The 21,096-nt window shown below is 36.3% G+C and overlaps 1 protein-coding gene across 17 annotated transcripts in view; it reads right to left on the bottom strand.

The window, feature by feature from the left end:
• Positions 1–21,096, bottom strand: part of ZMYND8 (zinc finger MYND-type containing 8) — a 67,207-nt gene that overhangs the window by 10,664 nt on the left and 35,447 nt on the right. For 15 of the 17 annotated variants that reach the window (XR_008452627.1, XR_008452628.1, XR_008452629.1 and 12 more), the window contains 13 exons: positions 20,839–20,987; positions 16,409–16,627; positions 15,617–15,730; positions 14,038–14,130; positions 12,824–12,911; positions 12,140–12,195; positions 10,950–11,027; positions 10,235–10,350; positions 8,708–9,189; positions 6,890–7,030; positions 4,210–4,362; positions 3,060–3,563; positions 1,853–2,221 (listed from right to left, as the gene is read on the bottom strand). Coding sequence is in view for 13 of the 17 variants with exons in the window: in XM_054081676.1 (XP_053937651.1) it covers positions 1,853–2,221; positions 3,060–3,563; positions 4,210–4,362; positions 6,890–7,030; positions 8,708–9,189; positions 10,235–10,350; positions 10,950–11,027; positions 12,140–12,195; positions 12,824–12,911; positions 14,038–14,130; positions 15,617–15,730; positions 16,409–16,627; positions 20,839–20,987 (2,562 nt within the window). In the remaining 4 variants the exon portion in view is untranslated. The remainder of the gene's footprint in view (positions 1–1,852; positions 2,222–3,059; positions 3,564–4,209; positions 4,363–6,889; positions 7,031–8,707; positions 9,190–10,234; positions 10,351–10,949; positions 11,028–12,139; positions 12,196–12,823; positions 12,912–14,037; positions 14,131–15,616; positions 15,731–16,408; positions 16,628–20,838; positions 20,988–21,096) is intronic. The other 2 variants (XM_054081679.1, XM_054081670.1) reach the window with 2 other exon arrangements.

Genomic DNA, 21,096 nt, shown 5'->3' with positions numbered 1-21,096 from the left:
AAAGGTAATACATCTTTGGAACTTATTATTTTAGACTGGCCAATGCAAAGTCTCCTTCAGATCTGTATCACTTCTATTTTAGGACTTTTCCATCCCACTTCCTAGGAATTCACTTCCTATTCTCTTAATGTGGAGAACTCCCAATTAATACCATACATATGAGCATAAGTTAGACTTTGACATTTTCATTTGCCATAATTTTGAAGCAAATTATTGAATTTCTTTTATTTTTGCTTTGAAGCAAAGCTTCGTGAACCACTGTTGAAGACAGCCTTCTTCAGTAATACTTCCTGGTATTATTTCCATTCTTTCTTTATTAATGCTACTAATTATGATTGGAGTTGTGAAATGTGTAATATACATATATCCAGATCAATGTTAGCCTTTGGGTGGCTGCACAGCAAGGAATGCAACATTAGATTATCTTGTTAAAGCAAGTAAGTTATTCATAGTATTAACTCAAATAGGAAAAGTTCTCTCATCTCTGATCAAGACTTCAAATAATCTTAAAAGAGTAGGTAATTAAAAAATGAGACTACAAATCAAAATGCAAAGACCCTCATCTTTTCCACTTTAATGACTTATCTGCTTAAAATAATTTAAAACATATATCTTTTATGACAATAGTTTTCAATCTATTTTTAATAATTCATCTTATAAAAGATATCTTCATTGCCAATATCCCCAAAACTGAATTACTGAAATAAAAGGAATTACTGAAATAAAAAAAAATTATATTTATCTCTATATACTATATTTTGTTTCAGTACATGGAATTGATAGATTTTATAGTTTTCATTTGATGTATTTTAGCATATAATAATTAAGTTGTCACATTGCTATGCTGTGCTCAATAGTAAACACATTGGGAAAGAAGACTCACAGGCTGAACTTCTAAAGTTCAGTCTATATGATTAAGCTCTTATATTACTACATGACTATTAAAAATAACACTTCACAAAGTTTCACATTTATTTCTCTCACTGAATATTTCTGTATCAAACTTGCACAGTCTACAAAAAAGATATCGCTTCTCCAACACTTCTGAAACAACAGTCACAAAAGCAGTCTGGGACCAGAGAAATGTGCCTCTGATAAACGTCTGCATGTCACCCATTACCTAAATCTCTCTTCTGTATGAAATTACTGGCTTGCCAGCTCTGTTGGCAGAACGGAGAATATCAAGCACGACTGTAAACAGCTTGGTTTATTAACTTGAATTTACAAATGAAGTTAGATTTGCATCTAGTTGCTGTTCTGAGATGTGAAGCAATAGGAGCATGGGCTTGCGTTACCAGGTTCTACTACTAGCAAAGCCTCTGGCAAAGGGCTGGTAAGAAAACAGTTATGCAAACATTTTAAAATGCTGTTTGTTTGCTTAATAAACTAACACCAAAGTCTTGTTATATCAAAAAAATTTGTTACCAAATTATACTCTGAAAAACCACATAGATCAGCTTCTGGTCAGATAAAACCGGATCCAGTTTGTCAATACTGAGGTGATAGTGGTAATCAAGCAAGTGGAATAGAATTAACAGTTTTATCATATCATCAAAAATACTTCAGCTCACTCTCCCAAATCTGTGATGGCTAAGAATGGCAAGAATATTTATACAGATACACACACAAACATCTTTTGTCATTAAAATAAGGAGACATGACTCTATATACACACCAGAAAGAGCAGGTATGGTGAGTAAGTTGTTGTATTTTAAAGTCACTTATCAGAGTAGAACCACACTTTGAGATTTTGTTTAAATGGAAGAACTTCTGGTTGGGCAGCCTTGGAGCACTGAGATCATTACTGGGGAATTATGGCATCACAGGCACATTTGAGTTAGAAAGTGTATACCTTTAACTGCTTGTCTTGTCTGATATCTTGTCCCTTGAGAGGACTGAGGTTGCTGTGACTGCGAGTGCTGGCTCTGCTGCTGCTGCCTCTGCACCTTCTGCATGTGCCATTTCTGAGAAGAGGTCTGAAATTTATTGGAAGAATTCCACACTACACGCTGCACAGCAGGGGCTGTCTCCTTAGGCAGCAGAGGCCTCTGCTTTTTCACAGGGCTTCCAGTGGCTGCAGAAGGAGCACTAACAGTAGAAGAAGCACTAGTAGTTGCTGTCACACCAGCTGGTGGAGTCTGGGATGAAGAGCGAGTAAGTACTGGAGTTTCTGGTAGAGGCTGGGTACTTGCACTGGAGGAAGGCGGAGCTTTACCTGCAACTAAACAAACATAAAATGTAATGCCAGCTTTTCCCAACACATCCGATTCATAATTTTCCATCTAATGTTCTGGAAGAGCCACGTGCACCTTCCAGTCTACTTTGAATTCTTTTCTTCAAAAAGCAATTGATAGTCTACAAGCGAACTCCTTTCAGCCTAGCTGAAGTTGGCAGTGATTCAGAAGCACTAGTCATTAAGCAAAACAAGACAGTAAGTACAAAACCTGGAAAACCAGCCTGACCTCCTTCAGAGGATACCTGAGAGGTATGCATCGGTTTGAATGTTTATGGTTTATCACTCACACCTCTCATCCCAATTTCTTTCAGGAGAAAAATACATGTCAAAGGGACAACGACTGAAGCAGCTGAAGGAACAGCATACTCAAAACTTTCTATCAAAGGTTAACTGGCACTGACAACCAAACATACAAAGTATCTATGATATCTATATTTACTCAAAAATCTTCAACACTTCTGTGTTTATAGTTGACTCTTCCACATATCTAATCTATTTATGAACAGAACAATTCTCCCAAAGCTGTGGCCAGGAAAAACAGTTGAAAGAGAAGGCTCCTGAATTGACAAGTTTCAGTGAAAGGGGCAAAGGCCTCCTCTTCTTAGTTCTACACTGCTGAAACTCAATGAAATATTTTATTTAAACCAGAAACTGGGGAGTGAAAACTGTTTTCATAGTCACAACAAAACGAAAAATCTTTCCTAAAACTTGTTTACTTAGTACAGATGTGTTTATCTTAATGCAAAAATAAAGGTAATAACTCCAGTTTGACAACAGACCTACAGAACAGAAGAGAAAAAGGAAGGAAATAATTTCATCCTACCATCTTGTTTAGGAGGAGTTTCTTTAGATTCTTTCTTGTTTTTCCTCCCTTCGCGGCCACAATGATCATCTCCTAGATCGATGACGAGTTCACTCTCTGAATCGGAGTCCAGTCCTAGATGCACTGTTGGGGAGTCTGTTTCATCTTTACCTTTCAGTTTTTCTTTTGCAGGATGCTGTAAACTTTTTCCCTTTTCAGAAAATTCTTTTTCAGTGTCTGTAATTGCCTTTTCTTTGGCTGGGTCATCTGTTTTCTCCACTTCTGGACTTGTGCTTTTAAGCTCCTCCTTGTCTTCATTCTGTGCTGGGGGCTTAGGTTTTTTTTTCAAGCTCAATGATTCTTTGTCGCTTCTCGTCCCTTCTTTGTCCTCTCCATCATCTTGATCATTCTTTGATTTCTGATCCTCATCACTATATTCACTGTCACTGGTGTCGGATTTTTCAGAATCTTCAGAGTCACTGTGTTCTACTGCAGTATAAACAGCTTCAGATATTTCATTTATTCCTAATTGTGGGGAGGAAAGTACATTCCATGCTGATATCAGACTGACTGACATTGCCTAAAAAAACACTCTATATACTGGAACAAAGTGCATACATACCTTTATCTTATCAGTCCTTAAGCTATGAACATTTTCTCACATTCTCTGAACTAGAATGTGTAAGAATAACCATGCACATATTCCAGTTCAGATTTTTATTTCATTCAACGTCCCTCCTTTCAGTGCTTTTTTCCACTACCTGCAAGCTGTTTTGTTCAACCACCTTAAAATGAGTAACACTGTTCACAGGATTAAAGTCATGCATGTTTGCAGCATCAGTTTTGCACTACATAAGTTTTGCAAAGAGAATCTCTCGGTTTTTTTAGTACCTAGGAAGTCTTTAATTAAGCATACAAAGCAAATATTAAGACTATAATTCTGTCATACTATCTAACCTATATCAGAATGGTAAAAAACAGATTAAAAGAAGAAAGCTTTTTGACAAAAATCTGTATTTTAAATTAAACTAGTTCAGTGAATTCTACTTGCCTCAGAGTTCAAATATCCTCTACTCTTGTTTTAATACATAAAACTTTTTTTAAACCCCAATTCAGAATTTCCTTAAGTGCATCCTCCAGATGGTCCATTGTATTCTTGAGGTATACTTACCAAGTTGGGCTTTACAGCTCTCTATTGTCTTGTCCAGATTAAGCTGGAACCTACTACGTATCTGTCGTTTTGGCGAAATTAGCTGCACGGGAGTGGTCTGCTGTTGGACTGACTCACTCAACTCCTTCAGATCCATCTCAGCTTTGCTACGATCTAGAAAAAGAAAAAAGGAACTAAGAAAAATATTTTACCAAAAGAAAAGTCATAGCGATCCAGAGACAGATTTCACTGAGTAACAGTGCAGACAATCTGAAACATATTTCACTTCTTTTATAATTGTGGGCTAAATAATACTTCTAAAATTACTACAAACTCTCTGCTGCTATATATTTCACATGCAAAATGCGTGCATTAATTATGTGGACATTTTCTCTGTCAATGTAAAATTATCAAGAAACCATCACTCTGGTCTGTGAGCTGTCTGACAGCGCTTCTAGTAAGCTACCGCTGTTATTTACTACAAGTAGTAATATTTTCTTGGAATATGACAAAGAATAAGAAACAAAAACCTTATAGCCACCATTTAAAATTCAAAAGACGTGTCATGAGAATAGAAATAAAAATATTACACTAGATAAATTTATTAACTGAAGATAAAATAATAAAATTTTCAACATGTCAGCAAAATCTTCTCAAGTTCTCCTATACACAGAATTTTCACTGTCAAACATACAGCTCTGTCTGCAAACAGTATAGCACACAGTGCTAAAGCTAAAACTGTCTTAGCAACTAAGTTTTCCCCTTTTGACTTCAAATTTTCAGTTTCAGAGGTTATATTTCTGTCCCGTAGTCTTGTCCTTCACTCTTTGCCAGCAGTGCTGACATCACATTAGTGCTCAGGGCACTAAACCAGTCTGGAGTTAGCTGTTTGGAGGAGGAGGAAGAAAACAGGAAGAAGTGGGAAGAAATGGAGAGAAGAATCAGGTTTGGCCAGTTTAGCTCCTTTAACTGGCTCATGGTAGGAGCAGAACAAGCCAGTCCTCATATATTTACAAAATGTTTTTTGTTGATGCACAACTCAGAGAAGAGTGAAATAAATACAAATGGCTGAGCCAGGGATTCCTCTGACCAGATAATCTTTACAAGTTTGAATTCAATACTGAGGTACATTCCACATTTAAAAGTTAAGAGCTATAGTAGCAAATAGCTCAACTTCAACAGTACAGTTGTCTCTGTGAAGCTTGGCCACTCTATCTCCTACCAGGCTGCAATGAAAATCTGTACTATAGATAGGGCAGGCACAGAAGGAACCATTCAAGTATTCATTCAGTTTTATTGTTTACTAGTAAAGCAGCAGCTCCTCATCTCTCCCTAGACAGAGGCAGCAACTTGTGTGGTGCGATCCTACAAGCCAAATATACAGACTACAATTTGAATCATCCTGGTTTGTAACACATGCATTATAGCACACACAAATGCAGTCTAAATTGTCCTTTCTAGTCCCAGTGAAATAGTCTTGACAGTAATACCGAATTTCACACTCTCATGTCATATATTCACACTGGAAGAGACTAAACATAACACAAACTCTACCACTTTCAGGGCACTGTATTGGTTGTCATTTTCATTCCTAGCACCAAGGAATATATTTAGCAAGAAAACTCCTCTAGAGCTGGAAAAATAACTGATATTCTACTTGAATATACTGATACTCTACTAGCTGTTCTTTTATGGCTCATAACATCACCTTTTGCAATCCGCGTTATTTATTCAAACTATTCTATGCTCCAGCTGCTCTCTCCCTCCTGTGGCTCAAACTACCGCAGCACTGCATATTTCTTAGTGTTTTTCCAAAAGCATTGTCACCTCAGTAAGGTGACAAACAGCTGCTGTGAAGCAGAAAAACTTAATTCTATGGTTATGTCCACATAAATAGATTAACACACTGACAAAAAAACAACCTTGTGAGCTTGGATCCTGGATCAGAACGTCTATAACTCACTGAAAACATTATTAAGCATTTGAGCTCAAGCCTTCCTGAAGCATTTGGCCAATACCAAGGAGGAGAATCCTCTTTCTCCATGCAATATCACACGGAGGTAAAAAGTAGGCAGAACTGAATCAGAATACTCACAGGAATAAAGCATGACTGAAACCGATTTACACCTGACTGACTTTCAGAACTATTTTACCAGCTTAGTACTTACCTAATCCATCTTTCAAAATTCCAGAATTCCAAAATTTACTTCTAGGTATTTTCTACACATCCGCTAATTCCTTTCATCCATCTATCTCCCTAGAGAGGGATGGTCAGTGCAGAGGTGATGTGAAGGCAGCAAGACAGAAGAAGCCCTAGTAAATCCTAAACCCTAAAGACCAAAGGAAAGCCTTGCCAGCAATTCACTTGAGAGACTGAGGGGTGCAGAGTAGCAATGTTCACATAATTACAACCTTTAGAAATTTACCTACTGATTATAACATTCATCTGTACAGTTCAGCTGAAAAAAATCATCCTTTAACTACTTCCTTTCATCAACAAGAAGAAATAACAGGACCTTTCATTTATAAAAGAAAAAAAGATCAGCATAGTTGATCAAACAGTAATTACATACATGCCTCATTTAAAGCCCTTTGTTCATTTAAAGCCACATACAAGCAAGCTTGTTCATATTAAGTTGCATCAATACCACTCTAACACATTCAGAAATAACAGTACTAGATTGTCAAAGTTAAGACTAACCAAGATTAAGATTCAGAATGCTTCCCGGAGTGGAAGTTCTTTCTTGCTTAGAAGAAATTGGCGTTGATGCTTGAGGTGAGAAAGGTTTGGGGCTGCCTGACAAGCTCCCTGCTTGACCCGTTCTTGTTGGTGCTGGAGAAGCTGAAAAAGTACAAAATTCATAAAGAAAGATTTAAAAATAATCACAACAAAGCCATATTTACTGGGACAAAACAGCTTTTAAACCTAAACGAGCAGGGCAAGGATTTTTATTTATATAACTTCAACACTGCATTATACCTTCATTATAAGTTACAACTATCCCTTTAATTTTAGTTTAATAAAGAAAGAAATTGTAAGGAAAATAATTTTATTGCAGCTATTTAGTCGGACTAATTGCCGTTTCAGTAACTTTTTTCCAAGTTATTTTCTAAACATCACTGAAAATACAAAACAGAAGCATCCAAATAGAACCATTCTTGTCTAAGGATGAAGCAGTCATACTACTTGAATTACTTTTTACAGCAAATAAGTAATTTAATTTACATTTGAATGGAAACACACAGATTCCAGTAATAGGACATCTAAGTTTATATATACATAAAGTAAATATTACAAAAGTTAGCATTGGTAACAATATACAGGTAGAAAAGCCAGGTGGGAAACTGAATATTTTGGTTTAACTGCTGCTAAGTCCAATCCAGCATTTCTGTGTGTTAGGAAAGAGGACAGTAAGGCCTGAGGAAAGGTTAGAAAAACTCCCCTAGAATTGCTATGGTTATCAAGAATCCAAAGTAACAGGATAACATCTGTCAACTTCTTTTATCTTCATCTGACAAAATAGCTATAATGTGACTTTCCATTATTAGCTCCACTGCTATAAAGAAATAATGTGGTATAATAAAAGCTCTATATTTTAAGACACAAAATAGTACCTGTTAGCTACACCGTATGTATAGGAGCTGTATACACATAAATACATGACAATGGATAAAGTGAATTATTCCCTTCAACATGTTGTTCTACTGAAAAAATCTAAGTATTTTCATATATTTAAATTCATACAGTTACTTTGCCATCACGTTCTTAAGATGGTCAGGACCATATCACAAGACATTTTCATACTCGAAGGTATTCGTTTCACAGCCTAGCCTTTATTGGCTAGAAAGAATAAGATTATAATGAATAAATAACAGCATTTTATCTACAAATTGTAACAGAACATATTGCTTTAGTTTTCTACACAAAAACATCCTTTCACACAAACTTTTAAACCATTCACATTAATTAATTTACTGCATCGTTTCTTTCAGATAGTGGTGAACTTTCTCTTAGAGATGAAAAAACTAAGATTAATAAGTCATTTGCCCGAGTGCCCCAAAATCAGGTAGCGTTTGGTCTTTGACTACATTAAAAGAGGTCCAAATTCCCTACTCTACACTCCTTCTGCCTATGGTACCGTAGTTTTATCATATTTTAGCTACTCAGTTGGGAACACTGTAAATTAAACTCATTGCCTTGAAAAAGAGCTATCTTATTTTAAATTCAATAGCTCCTAATCATGATAATTCTAACTCTTTTGGTATTTACTTTCACTCTCCACTCATCCTGACAGTTACAACTATTTCACGCTATTTAAACAGAAGAGCTTTGGCCACTTAACAAGATTACTTATTCTTTCTCAATGTGACAGAAAGGATTGTTATTTCTTATCTGTGACCATTTTTTCCTAAAATTTCTTCATAAAATGAGTCATAACACATCCTGTCTTTAAAAAGAACATGGAATAAACCTAGTCCATTAACCAAACACAAAGTCCTGCACCCCTTTTTCTTTTACCTGTATTTTTCTCAATAAAGTCCATGGATTCTTCACTGGCACTAAAATGACTGGAAGTTGCTTTTTTATCCGCGTCCTGTTCAACATCAGATCCAGTGTGAACTGACGAGTTTGTACTCATTGGTGACCGTGGCATATCTGTCAATGAAATCCTGCGACCAGTACTACTGCTCAGCATAGACTTGCTCATTAGAATCTTGGGTGATGCTGTCATGTCAAAGTTCAGTTTGATTTTCTCTTGTTTGTCTGTCTTCGCAGTTCCAGCGGTCGGGTTTGCAGGGTCTAACAACATTTGGTATTGATTGTTGGGAGTATATGGTGTCCGGAAAGGTGCGTAATTAAATACTCCAAATTTTCTACGAATGTTATCAACATAAACCTCCATTTCTTGCATTGCACTATTGAAGATGCTTTTAGTCTTTTTCACAGAAAAAGGAATTTCTTTAGACATGAGGTAGCAATTATTTATTGGAACCCAGGCTCTATATTTAAAACAGAAAAATAAAAGATAATATAACTACTTTTCACACTCTGGATTGACATTGCAACTTTTGTGCCCATACTGATTTATTTTAAACTAATCATAAAGATAGCATACCTCAGATCATTTCAAAGGACTATCTCTACCTTCTTTTTTCTGCGCTTAGTTTTGCTTAGTAAATTGTCTTAGATTATCACTAGCTTATTTTCCTCTACCCAGTAACACATGCAATATAAATAAATACTAGTCAAATATGACGAAAATATTCCTAATAAGGACAGTCTATCCAGCTGCAAGACAACCACATCTTAACAGTCATTCCATCTGCCTTATCAGAAAACCATAAAAAAGGACAGTGAAAAAAGATTTCACAAGTACATTCTTAAAAACATAATATTCTATTTTACACCCCATGTCAGAGGATCAAACTTCTCAACATCAGGAGACGTTATGTCAACAAGTACTGGACAGGCTTTATATATAATGAAATGAGGCAGACTCTAAACACATCCTTTCCAAGATATTAAAATTCATGAACTTTGACTTAATTAATTCATGGCCCTTTACAGGGTTTTATGACAGCACGTTTTTGTAACTGTCCAGATTTATATTTTCAGTTCATGACAAATCAATTCATATTCATCATGACTTTCTTTCAAGCAGAGTTCATAAATACAGAAAACTCAGAGGAAAACTGGCATTTTCAATTATATTTTCTGTATTTTTTAAATCTATTTTCTTAGTGTCTAGACAACACACACAACTTTATTGGCCTCTTCGACCTTCAAGAACTAAGTTCTCTGCAGCACAAAACTAGACACAGGAGTTAACTTGTATATTCTCTCAGCTTATATATGTATTAATCTTACAAACAGGACTTACATTCTACAGGCACCAGGTAAGAAACTAAGACTGTATATGCTACAGTGTTACATAGTTTATTACAGTCAAGGTTCAAAAGACAGGATCCAAAAACTCTAGGAGCACAAAATTACAAAAAGAATTTTGTAAACACAGCCCAAGACATCCTTTGGTTAAATTCCCACCTGTCATGTTGGCCAAAGAAACGGGCATCAACTTGCCCATCTTTATCCCTCAGTGCTTTAGCAGGCCAGAATGGAAAGCCTTTGAGTTTAGCCCAGACCAAAGGGTGAGGATTGCTCTAGAGAAAGAGGCAAAATACACAGTAAGAGAACACAAGCAGCATTACTTCAAATCCAATAAACAACATGACTGAAGCCTAAGAGAGAATTTTTGGATTATACACTTATACTTGAGAATCTCAAGGTGCTTTCCGAAGTTCGGTGCAATATTAAACAAAATCAGAAAATAGATAACCTATCAATAGGTCATGAAAGAAAAATCATATCTAAATTCTCAGATCCACACCTGCAGAGACATTCACAATTCAGAGGTCTTGCCCTGAGTGCAAGTACTACATGCAAGCACAGACGACACAGGAGCAGATAATTCATATTTGAGGATAGAGAAATTGCCAACTGGTTGCTGATGCCTTTTATAGTGATTTCTGACCAAGCCAACCCTTTTGTGAAAGCATGCACTCTTACAGTGAAACATCTTGAGACAGTCTGACTCCACAAAGAGAATGATGCGCAAGCACAAGCTACCTGGTAAACTACAGCAGCTTTCCTTGACTCAGTAACCACCACAGGTTTAAAACAAAGAGGGAATAACAAGCAGCAGTCAAGTAAGAACTACTAGTTTAATGTATTAGCTAGACTAGCATAATCCTTAACTTACACAAGGCTCGCAAAACCAATTTTCTCGTTTTTGGCAAGCAGCTAAATAACATTCCGGACATACTTCAATTTCATTCATCTGAAAAGAAAAAGTAAACAGTCACCAAAAAGAGTAGAGTCCAAAGTGTGATGAGTATTACCATATTAGCCTATCTAGTTTGCTATCATCATTTTCCCACAAATTTGTTTTCATAAACCAACATTTACTTGCTGTGAAATCAACACAGTATTAACAGTGACCCATCATTTTCTACATCTGTAATGCATGCATTCCAGTTAATAAATCAGTCACGTTTTCCATCCCTTTTCAGATTATATGCGACTGTCATTTACTCCAGTCAAAAAAAAAAATGTATCCTTTGCTTAATATTGTATTTTCTCCAGTGATGAAGAATTATTTATCATAATTTCTTCCAATGGCAAAGATATAACCTCAGTTAGGCATTTAATTTCATAACTCATGCAGAACCAACCACAGAATATTTTAACCCCTATACTAATATTATATAAAGTAGCTAAGATTTCAAGCTAGGTTATACGTGTATTTGGTTCTATTAAGAACTGATACATTCTCAGAATGCATGTCAATCACAGATATCACTGTGTCAACCCAAGGATGGAGAAAGCACTCCTATAAAGGGTCAGGATATCAGATAATTTATATCAGTGAAATATTGTTCAACTATTTTACATTTAGAATAGCAACCTTTTGTAATACTTTACGTTGTGGTTTGCCACTGAAATAAAATCTGTAGAAAAGATCAGTTACGAAAGCTTGCCATCATTTTTGCATTTATTCAGATGAATTTTGCATTGTTACAGCAAAAGAACCACCAAAACCGTATCTATGAATCAGAGCGTGTAGGTCTCCTTTTCCAATTCCCAATATCCATTTAGAAGACAGATGTCTTCATGCAGAATCCGTATGTCCATTTTCTTCTATTCCCTCCCCCCTAGCAAGTCTTAATTATAGATAGCAAATATCTTAAGTGTCTTAGTGGAAGACGCATTAGCCATGCCATTGCCAAAAGCCATTCTGCAGGCCACGGACATGCATGTCTAAATGTAAGAAAAACTACCAAAATTATAGTTATTCAATACACACATTAGAAAACATATATTATTTCACTCACAAACACATGGAACACTTCAAGAATACAAAAAAAATTACATTAATTGGGGCATACATACCTCATGCTCACAGATTTTGATGATGACTTTTGCGGTTTGTGTCAATTTATGATTTCCTGAGGAAACAATAAAATGCTTTAACCAAGAAAACTGTTATGCTACAATTATAAAATCAACAGGTTTCAGTTTTAAAAGTGAACATTAAAGACAAAAGAGAACATCTAAAGAGACCATGTAAAAACAGATATGTTATGAACTACATGATTGCTGCAAAAGCAGAAAGCAGGTGCTTTTCTTCTCAAAGTAATGCTGTAACAATTTCTAAAGGTTCTTCTTGAAGCCTACTGCAGCCTGCCCACACCTCTGTACTCTCTCAGTGAAGGCCATGCTGTGCCAGCTCCTCAGTTAGGTCTCCTATACAGTACCATACAATGCAAAATGCTAAAGCAATTTGGGTGTTGGAACTAGATGGTCTTTCCAGTCCCTTCCAACCCAAATCACACTATAATTCAATCTTCTTTGAAATCTTTTAAAGGTGGAATGAGCAAGTGACAACACGGGCTGTATTTGGTCCTACAGTTTTATGTATGCCAGCCACTAGAAAGATCTGCTGGTTTTGGGCACTATGGTCATTAACAGGAAGATACTTTCAGCATTTGCCAAACAGAAGCCTACAAATTGCTCTATGACTTTAACCATTACAAATATTCATATTTGAGGATATAAGTACGTATTAATACTTGCCCCCATTGTAAATAATGCAGTTGTGCAAAATCCATTTGGCATCAGCCAAAAATGCTTCAGTGCAACCGTACATTTTCTTTTTAACATTCTGTAAAGAAAAAATTAAGAATTGATCAGGAAATAGACACCGGTAAAGTGACAGTTTCTTCCTGAACATTGCTTCCTATCAGTCCTACATTTAAGAAAATTGTCTACTTACATACTGTAAGACTTGTGATCCTAAACACTTAAGAATCTGTCAAATTCAGGGTATCTTTTGACTGCCAGGAAACTGTCTAAATTTACCCTAAATAATTATTTAGATTAGCATCCTTAACATTTCCAAAAAACAGCGTTCATTTCCTGAAACAGTGTTCTACTCAATGTCTCTTCAGAAAACTAAGCCCTTCATTTTTTGTAGGGACATGTTATCACTCCACAGCATTTTGATTTTTAAATTTTTACAAGAGCCAGAAAAGAATTATTGGTCATAGCACATAAGACAGCATGTTTGATATTCTAGTCTACCCAGTGGGTAAAGTAATGTGATTGGATAAAATCAGTCACATGGATTTGTTACACCTTTAGACCCTAAAGACATTGACCTCCACTGCATGGACATGGAGAATGAAAACTTGCTGTCATTTCACCATGTCCTAGCAGAACAAAGGTCTGCAATGATTCTCTCTTCGTTAAGCAGTAAAGGATGGAGAGCATCTTCGTGTCTTTAAATCATTACTGAACTGAGAATGAAAGTCCCATTATCCACCTTGTTGCTTTTTCCTTCCACACCTCAGGTGTACTGGAGATTACAGTTACTTGTTGAATGGAATAACCTTTCGATATACACTCAAATGGCCCCAGATTAATGGACCAATGATTCATTAATAGCTTACAAACACGATGATCAAATACAAACTCTCGTTAATGAAGTATCTTCACAAGATCATTCCTGGAATTAGATTGATTTATACAGGAAGAAGTCATCAGTGTAAGCTTGTCTTTTTCATACTGTTTTTCCTGAGAATTTTGTTACCGGTTGAGACAAAACAGGGAACTTGTTCTATTGGCTATAATTGATTATACACTGTAACTGAACTGGCATTTATAATAACCAAAAAAAGCATCAAAATAATTTCAAAGCCACCTCTCTCCCCCCTCCCATCAAACATTCCAGAAATCCTAACGATAGCGATCAAACTCAAGTAAACTTCTTCCCTTTGCTTCATACAAACCTTCTCTAATGTACAAAGGTCCATTGGATGAAAGATATATTCTGCATAATCTGGGTGTTGATCCAGTGAAACTGGCTTTTGAAATGGCTCTGTCTGTTAGGAATAAAAAAATCAAAATCACACTGCAACCATATTGCTGAATGGTTTCATCAATGACACAGAACTTTTTTCTAATCCTACTTCCAACTGGCATGTCAGAGAAAATTCTTTAAAGGTAATTATAAAATTTTGTGAAGTAATAAAACACTGGCAGAACAAGAGGAACTAAGAGGTCTCAATTAGCTGAATTTTCATGAGCTAGAAATCATGAATTGTAGAAGTTAGGGGGGTTGTAAAATAGACTTATTTACAGTAGGGCTTTTTTTGTAAGGAGTATCAGATGAGGCTCAACACAGTTTTTAGCAGAATAAAGACACTAGATTTCCAATTCACTAGACTCACAAGTAATTCTTTTTCAGGCTCTCATTAGAACATAACTTTCAAAGCAATGTTGGCTTGGTAATCAGTGGGACTCTAATATCTGCTGAATTGGAGGGACTGCAATTCTTCAAAGACAACAATTAAAGTACTGAGGTACCAAAACAACAAGTTGTTAGTAAAATACCTAAAAGGCAAAATATCTCAATAGCATTCATTAAGCTTTAAGTTTCTAAAGATATTTTCAAAACATTTTCTGAATTCAATACAAATAAACACTGACACTTCACTTCTGAAAAGCAGCACTTAAGATTCTAATGGTTCCACCTAATGAGAGGGTGTTTACCAGAGTAACCTGATTCCAATAGCCAATATCTGTCTTTGTAAGAGTAATCTTTCCCGAAAATGCCACTATTGTTCTGCTAGAATACTTATCATAGAGAGATCAAAGTGGCAAGGAGCCATGATTCTGCACATCTGGTTCTCCCAACATAATTTACTAACAGTGCAGGCACAGAAACACTTTCCCTTTGCCTTACATAACAGGAACAAGAAGGGAACAGGAGTTAACACAACCCTTGTTAACTCATCATATTTTTTACTGTATTCTTCACACATGTGAAAACTAGGAAATGCTTGCATGGTGAAGAACAACTGGTCAGAATTGCTGAAACTTAGAAGCAAGATTAAATGACTCGAACAGCAAAAACTTTGAGGCATAGTGATTTTGAGAAATTAATCTAAGACAGACATATGGAGATAGGTACAAGCTGGAGGAAAATCAATTTTGCGTCCATGATAAACATATTTAGAACAGCAATCTCGTGTTGCATGGAAGTTCACAGCACAGGACTTACCTATCAGGATCTACGCTCAAGGTTCCTGCCCATAGAACTATATTGGTATGGGATCATGTCTGCTCACTCCCCTCATATCTCAGCGGCAGCACTGTCCACTTTTGGTGAGAGAGAAACCCCCACAGCCCACTGGAAAGCCACATTATATTTTCACTGTACCCACTGAAACTACATCCATAAGTTACATCAAGATACTACACTTTAAATGCACTCCAAACCAGTATATACAGCCTAAACTAATCTGTCTTGTACAGCACAAGATTATGGCAAACAGAATCCAAGCATTAAAAAAAATTCTTCCTTACCCCTGGCTGTTTCATTTTCTGTAGTGCAAACTTCAGTAAATATGATAGCTGTTCAATGGTGAGCATTGTCATAGCTTTACTCTGCGTTTCTATGCATTCTGCGACTGTGATTTTCTAAAAGTTAAGGTTAAAAAATATTTTGTCAGCAAACATTTCTAGCTAATTCTTCTCGCTGAAATGGAAAACAATAACTATCTTATAATACACAAAACATTTCTCATGACGCAGTAGAAGTACCTCAGAAGACAGACGAAAAAGGGGAAAAGACAAAAAAATTATCCATCATCTTAAAAAAGCAAATGTGTGACCACATAGAATTCCCCAATACAATGCTGGTTCACAGCAGTGAACACGTGAGAACGTCACCTGGGCTCTAATACAATAAATTGATCAAAGACTGGTGATAAATCAATTTACTTTCATTTAAGATATTTTGATATTAAGTACTCTTTCCCCAGGAATAATTGGAGAGCAAAGATTAAATTCTTCCTCAGCACTGCAGGAAAAAATAACAGTAAGATACCCACTTGTTTATGTAGACCCTACAGTGCAATTTCTTTCTGCACTGCTGCAGAGCTCATCAGCCCACACAGAAGAAGCACAAGTTAATAAAATAGTCAAAACTGCAGAATGTTTTCTGCAGCACTGGAAGCCTCCTCTTCTGTTAAACTTTTTCTGATACCTTTACCAAGACACAATATAGGAATAAACCAGAAACATTTCAGAACAAAAAAAAAGGCTGCTTATATCTCACAAGCAAGAAAAAAAATCTGCTCCTTATATCAAACTAACCTCACATTCTGGGCAAAACCAATCCCCCTCTGGTTCCGCTGTCAGTTTCAGACACTTAGCATGATAAACCCGAGGACAGAGTTCACAGCAGAGGACTTGGCCTTCCCGATGACAAACCCAGCAATAGAAATCATTCCGTCCATCCTGTGGTACAACATCAACAGGGTCTGTGGTGAGTGGCTGCTTCATATAGTAAAACGGACCATGTCTTAGTTCTGACTGAAATGTAGGCAAGAAAAACAGGTTTGGTTTCAAAACAAATTTGCATTTTTTCAAATAATAATATTCATACTACATAAGCAAACAGCAGTTCAGAGTTTGACTAACATTTATGCAAGCACAGTATCTTATTCATCGCACAAAAACTTTCATAAAGAGGTTGACTTCTTATTCAGATGTTAAATGCCATTTTACACTCAAGACTGAAAAATTTTTGTGGCAAGTGAGGGCATGGAGTGCAAGACATGCAATCCAACAAAAGTCAGTAAACGCTTTTATTTTCAAGAAAGAAATAATGCTACAGAAGCTATTAGGTCCTCTAAACTTAGAAACACAAGGCTGTGCAAGATAAATATGCAGATGTTTAGAGGTGGCTAAAGCTGGGACAACTGAAGAAGTTAGTCCTGAAACAAGAAGTTGGACACCATGCAGATCCGTCCTGAGATGCAGCAGTTCACAGCTTTGTACACTAACGCAAATCAGTGATGATTTTGATTAATATGGCAAACTGTAGAGTAGGATGACAAAGGAACAAATTTGCATCCTGAACAGCCACCTCTGCTAAGGAACAGGAACACTGGAAGAGATTTAATCCACCATTTAAATGCATATTAGAACTTAAGACTCACAATCTCTACTGGTTTGCCTGCACTAGAAAACAGTGTTAACTTGTAAAGTGCATGAACTAGTCTTCCACTTGAGCCCTAGACAGCTCAAAGGTGACACAGCTGATGCCGAAAAACAAGAAGCAAGGAGCCTATGATGGCTGAAATGGGTCTGAGATACTGCTAATGTTTATTGGAAAACTACATTGTATTTATGACAAGAGAACTTCAATTTTCTTTTTGGTATTAATTACAGGGTTAGTTTGCTGAGGAGGGCATGGAGGGAAATTCCCAGTCTTAAGTTTTAGGCAGTTCATTTACTGGTAATTTTTGTTTGATGTAAACTCATTTGCTCACAACATTACTTGTAACTATCTAAATGCTTGTTGCCTGCAGAACCATTGTTCGGTTCTCAGGTAATTTTGCATGTGTCCTACACCATTTATACACTGGCAAGTTCTTAGACCCTTGAGCTGTCACATGCCCATGACTCACAGAACAGTGCAAGCGTAGGCATGTTCCATACCTTGGCAGCATCCTGCATGAAATTAGTCACGCAGGGCATAAATAAATGTCACCAGAAATCACCAGCATGTCAGCTTGGACTGTGATAAAGTTACAAAGGATAAGGTCTAATTATTTGCATGAATAGAGGACCTTCAAGGTCAAATTAGAGGATGCAGAATTGACAGCCCAGCTGAAGATGTTATATCTCAAAAGTTACACCAGAGGAGATAATCTGCGACTATCTAACATTGTATAACATATTAGGCAAAGAAAGGATGTTACCCACAAACATTCCCAAAAAACACTCTGTTACCTAAAATTTCCCTTGAATTTCTATCAGTTTTCATGTTTTTCATTTTCTATTCTACAGATGATACAACTACTAAAAAGATACTTTGTTCCCACCACAAAAAGGGACAAAGCTTACTTTCTGTACTTTTTCTGTATATATTTAATCATATAACATGACAAGACTTTCAGAAGGAAGGTTCTGCAAGATCCTGTGGAATAAAAGGGACAGCATAAGCTTTAACTACGTTTCAAATGGATTACTACTACAATCATTCAAACAGCCACATGGAAACACAGAGTGAAGAAGGGAAAGTTGAAATTTACAGTGCAGAAACAGGTTTTATTTGCAGCTATATGGACAACAGCTGTCAGAAAAAAACCTCACACAAAATCAAAAAGATCAAAATCTCATACGTGGAGATGCAGCTATCTGGCATTTCCTCAACTGCAGATAAAGGAAATTACCACAAGAATTTAATACATACTCTGTCTTTGAAGTGGGTATAAGTAGTGCGTCCACACTAACTTCCAAAGAATAAAGAATACTGCTTTAAGACAAATATAAAACCTGTGGAACTGTTTCACAGAAATCAACTTGCAACACCCAAGCTGTGAGGGTGTTATGGAGGAATAGAAGTCAGTTTACGCTAGATCATGTGAGGAATTAATTTTCTGTTCAAGGATGCTCATGTCTTTTAGACATCTATCACCTTATTTTGTCTAAGCCTTCACAACCTTTTAAAAGGTTAATAATAACCTTTTAAAAGGTTCTGAAACTCAAAGACCAAAACCACAAAACAAAAGACCCAAAAATGAATGATTCAACTTCACCAATGGACCATTCTGCTTGTTCTAATCAGAGTAAAGATGTTTTAAGAGTTTAAATTTTAACAGTTACAAAAGAAAAGCTTTGTTTTCTCAACCCTAACTTTAACTTTAGTAACCATATCTTGATATACTCAAATGTTACAAAACACTTTGTAATGCATAATTGTAAATCAGAGGTTTTCAGTGCCATCATTGTACCTCAACATGGATCTATCAGCCATCAGAACCACTGTGATAAGCTATGTAAACTTAAAACTCTTAAAATATGAGAGCAAATCAAGTAACTATGCTTAGCTCACATCTGTTCAGCAGTGAAAGAAGCTTTAATGACTCCTGCTAAAATAAAAAGCGGAGTTTTGCACCTACTTCAGAAACAATAATCTTTAGGCACACCGATTTCAAATCAGACATGTGAGACCATATCAAATTAAAAACAACTTGTAAAAGCTAAATAAATCTAAGTAGACATTTCCTTGCTAACTTGTAACCAATACAGCAAAACAAACAAGTCTGATTGCTTTTCTTCATTAGAAACATAACTTTATTCTATCCTGTAATCTTTCAAGTCTGATATACCTGGAAAACAGAAAAGGATTTACCGATGGAAATGTATCAAGTCCAACAACCGCAGTTGTGGTTTCACATATATTTTTAAATGCATGAAGAAAAAATTGAAATTAATACTGTAACATTCAACTCCACCACATTGGTATTCAAGTCTACACTACACAGTTAGACGCTCAGCCTTCAGTGGGGCAACATCTCCTTAGTAAACACCCAGGATGTAGAGGACTTTATACAGCCTGCAGTGAAGCTCAGTAGCAGCCAAAGTGCATATTAAGCTAGTGCAAGCATGCCTACGCTTTACCAGACCTCTCAATTATCCTTAAATAAAATACACTTGACACTGCAAGACTGTTCCCTAGCGAGGCCTGCTTTATTCACAGTCTGTGTTCCAGGGCAACTGCAGTGATGAGGAATTTCATTTTCTTTCTTAAACAGTGCAACTGTACCAGAATAATATTTAATGTGGATGCCGTTACACTAGAAAACAATGCTTTAAACCCTCAGAACTTAATCCTGCGTCGATATGATCCTGGCAAAATACACTGACGTGCAAAAGCACCTTGAAAAATACACAGGCATATAGTTATTAAACTAGATGAGAAATAATTTCAGTAAGGCTAACGACTGCTTTCATGTAAATTCCTCTAAGATGATGCAGATGCTTCACAGGGTTTGCTATTCAATACACTTTGTATAATTCTTTCATTTGCATCATACAACGACTCAGAAATTGTTAAAGTCTTCTGGAGTCAAGTTCTTCTAAGTAGAATAAATGCTGTAAATTAGGTATTCAGAAGACACTGAAAATAAGGTTTCAAGCATGAAGATTGAAAAGCACCATCAGTGTGATCTTTTGATTTAGCTAGTTTGGTAGGACTGTACACCACACAGGGATTGAAAGGAAGGAGAGGGAATCCACACAGTACTAAGGAAGGAGCTGGGCTTTCGTTAATAATTGGCAGTAGGACTGAAAGCAGATGAGAGACTTTCACTGACATCGTGAGATCTTCCTTATTCTAGGATACCGCGTCCCTGAACCTTTCTTTTTAAAAGCTTTCATTAGTAACAGCTATGGTTGTTGTTATTGTTATTATATTCCTTCACAATCCTTTTGCTGAAAATTTTGTTCATTGGTTAAACATCTTACTAGCTTCAGGAAATAAAAACCAGGGCACAGGTGGCCTTACTCGTACAGATGTAAAAAAAAAAAAAAAATACATATATATGTACATAAAAGAACACCCTAATTCAACTTATAATGCCAACTCCTACAGCCACTGCATTAAAAAATTAACATCTACTTCTTAGAGTACAAAAAGGGAGCTTCCTAAGAAAAAGACAGCTCCTGATCAGCTGCCTCTACATCGTCATTGTTTCATATTCTAGCTTTAGCAAGACCATGACTTCTCTTACCTGCTCTTTATTATTACTGTTCAATAGACCAGGTTTCTTTTTCTTTTTTATAGGACTTGTTGATGCGTCTTGTGGTGAGTGGCCATTAGAGGAATGTGGAGGGCTAGGAAATTTCCTTTTTTGTGCTATGCGTTCGGCAGAGCCAGGATCTGTAACAGATACAAACAATATGGTTGAAGAGTATGTATCAATGAAAAAGTATTCAAAGAACGATACAGTTTGTCATTCACACTCCTTCTCCGAACAGAACAAAAATTC

The sequence above is a fragment of the Cuculus canorus genome, chromosome 16 (genome assembly GCF_017976375.1).
Source record: "Cuculus canorus isolate bCucCan1 chromosome 16, bCucCan1.pri, whole genome shotgun sequence".
In the NCBI taxonomy this organism is placed as follows: domain Eukaryota; kingdom Metazoa; phylum Chordata; class Aves; order Cuculiformes; family Cuculidae; genus Cuculus; species Cuculus canorus.
The sequence above is the reverse complement of the archived record's forward strand: the minus strand, read 5'-3'. Positions and strand labels throughout refer to the sequence as shown.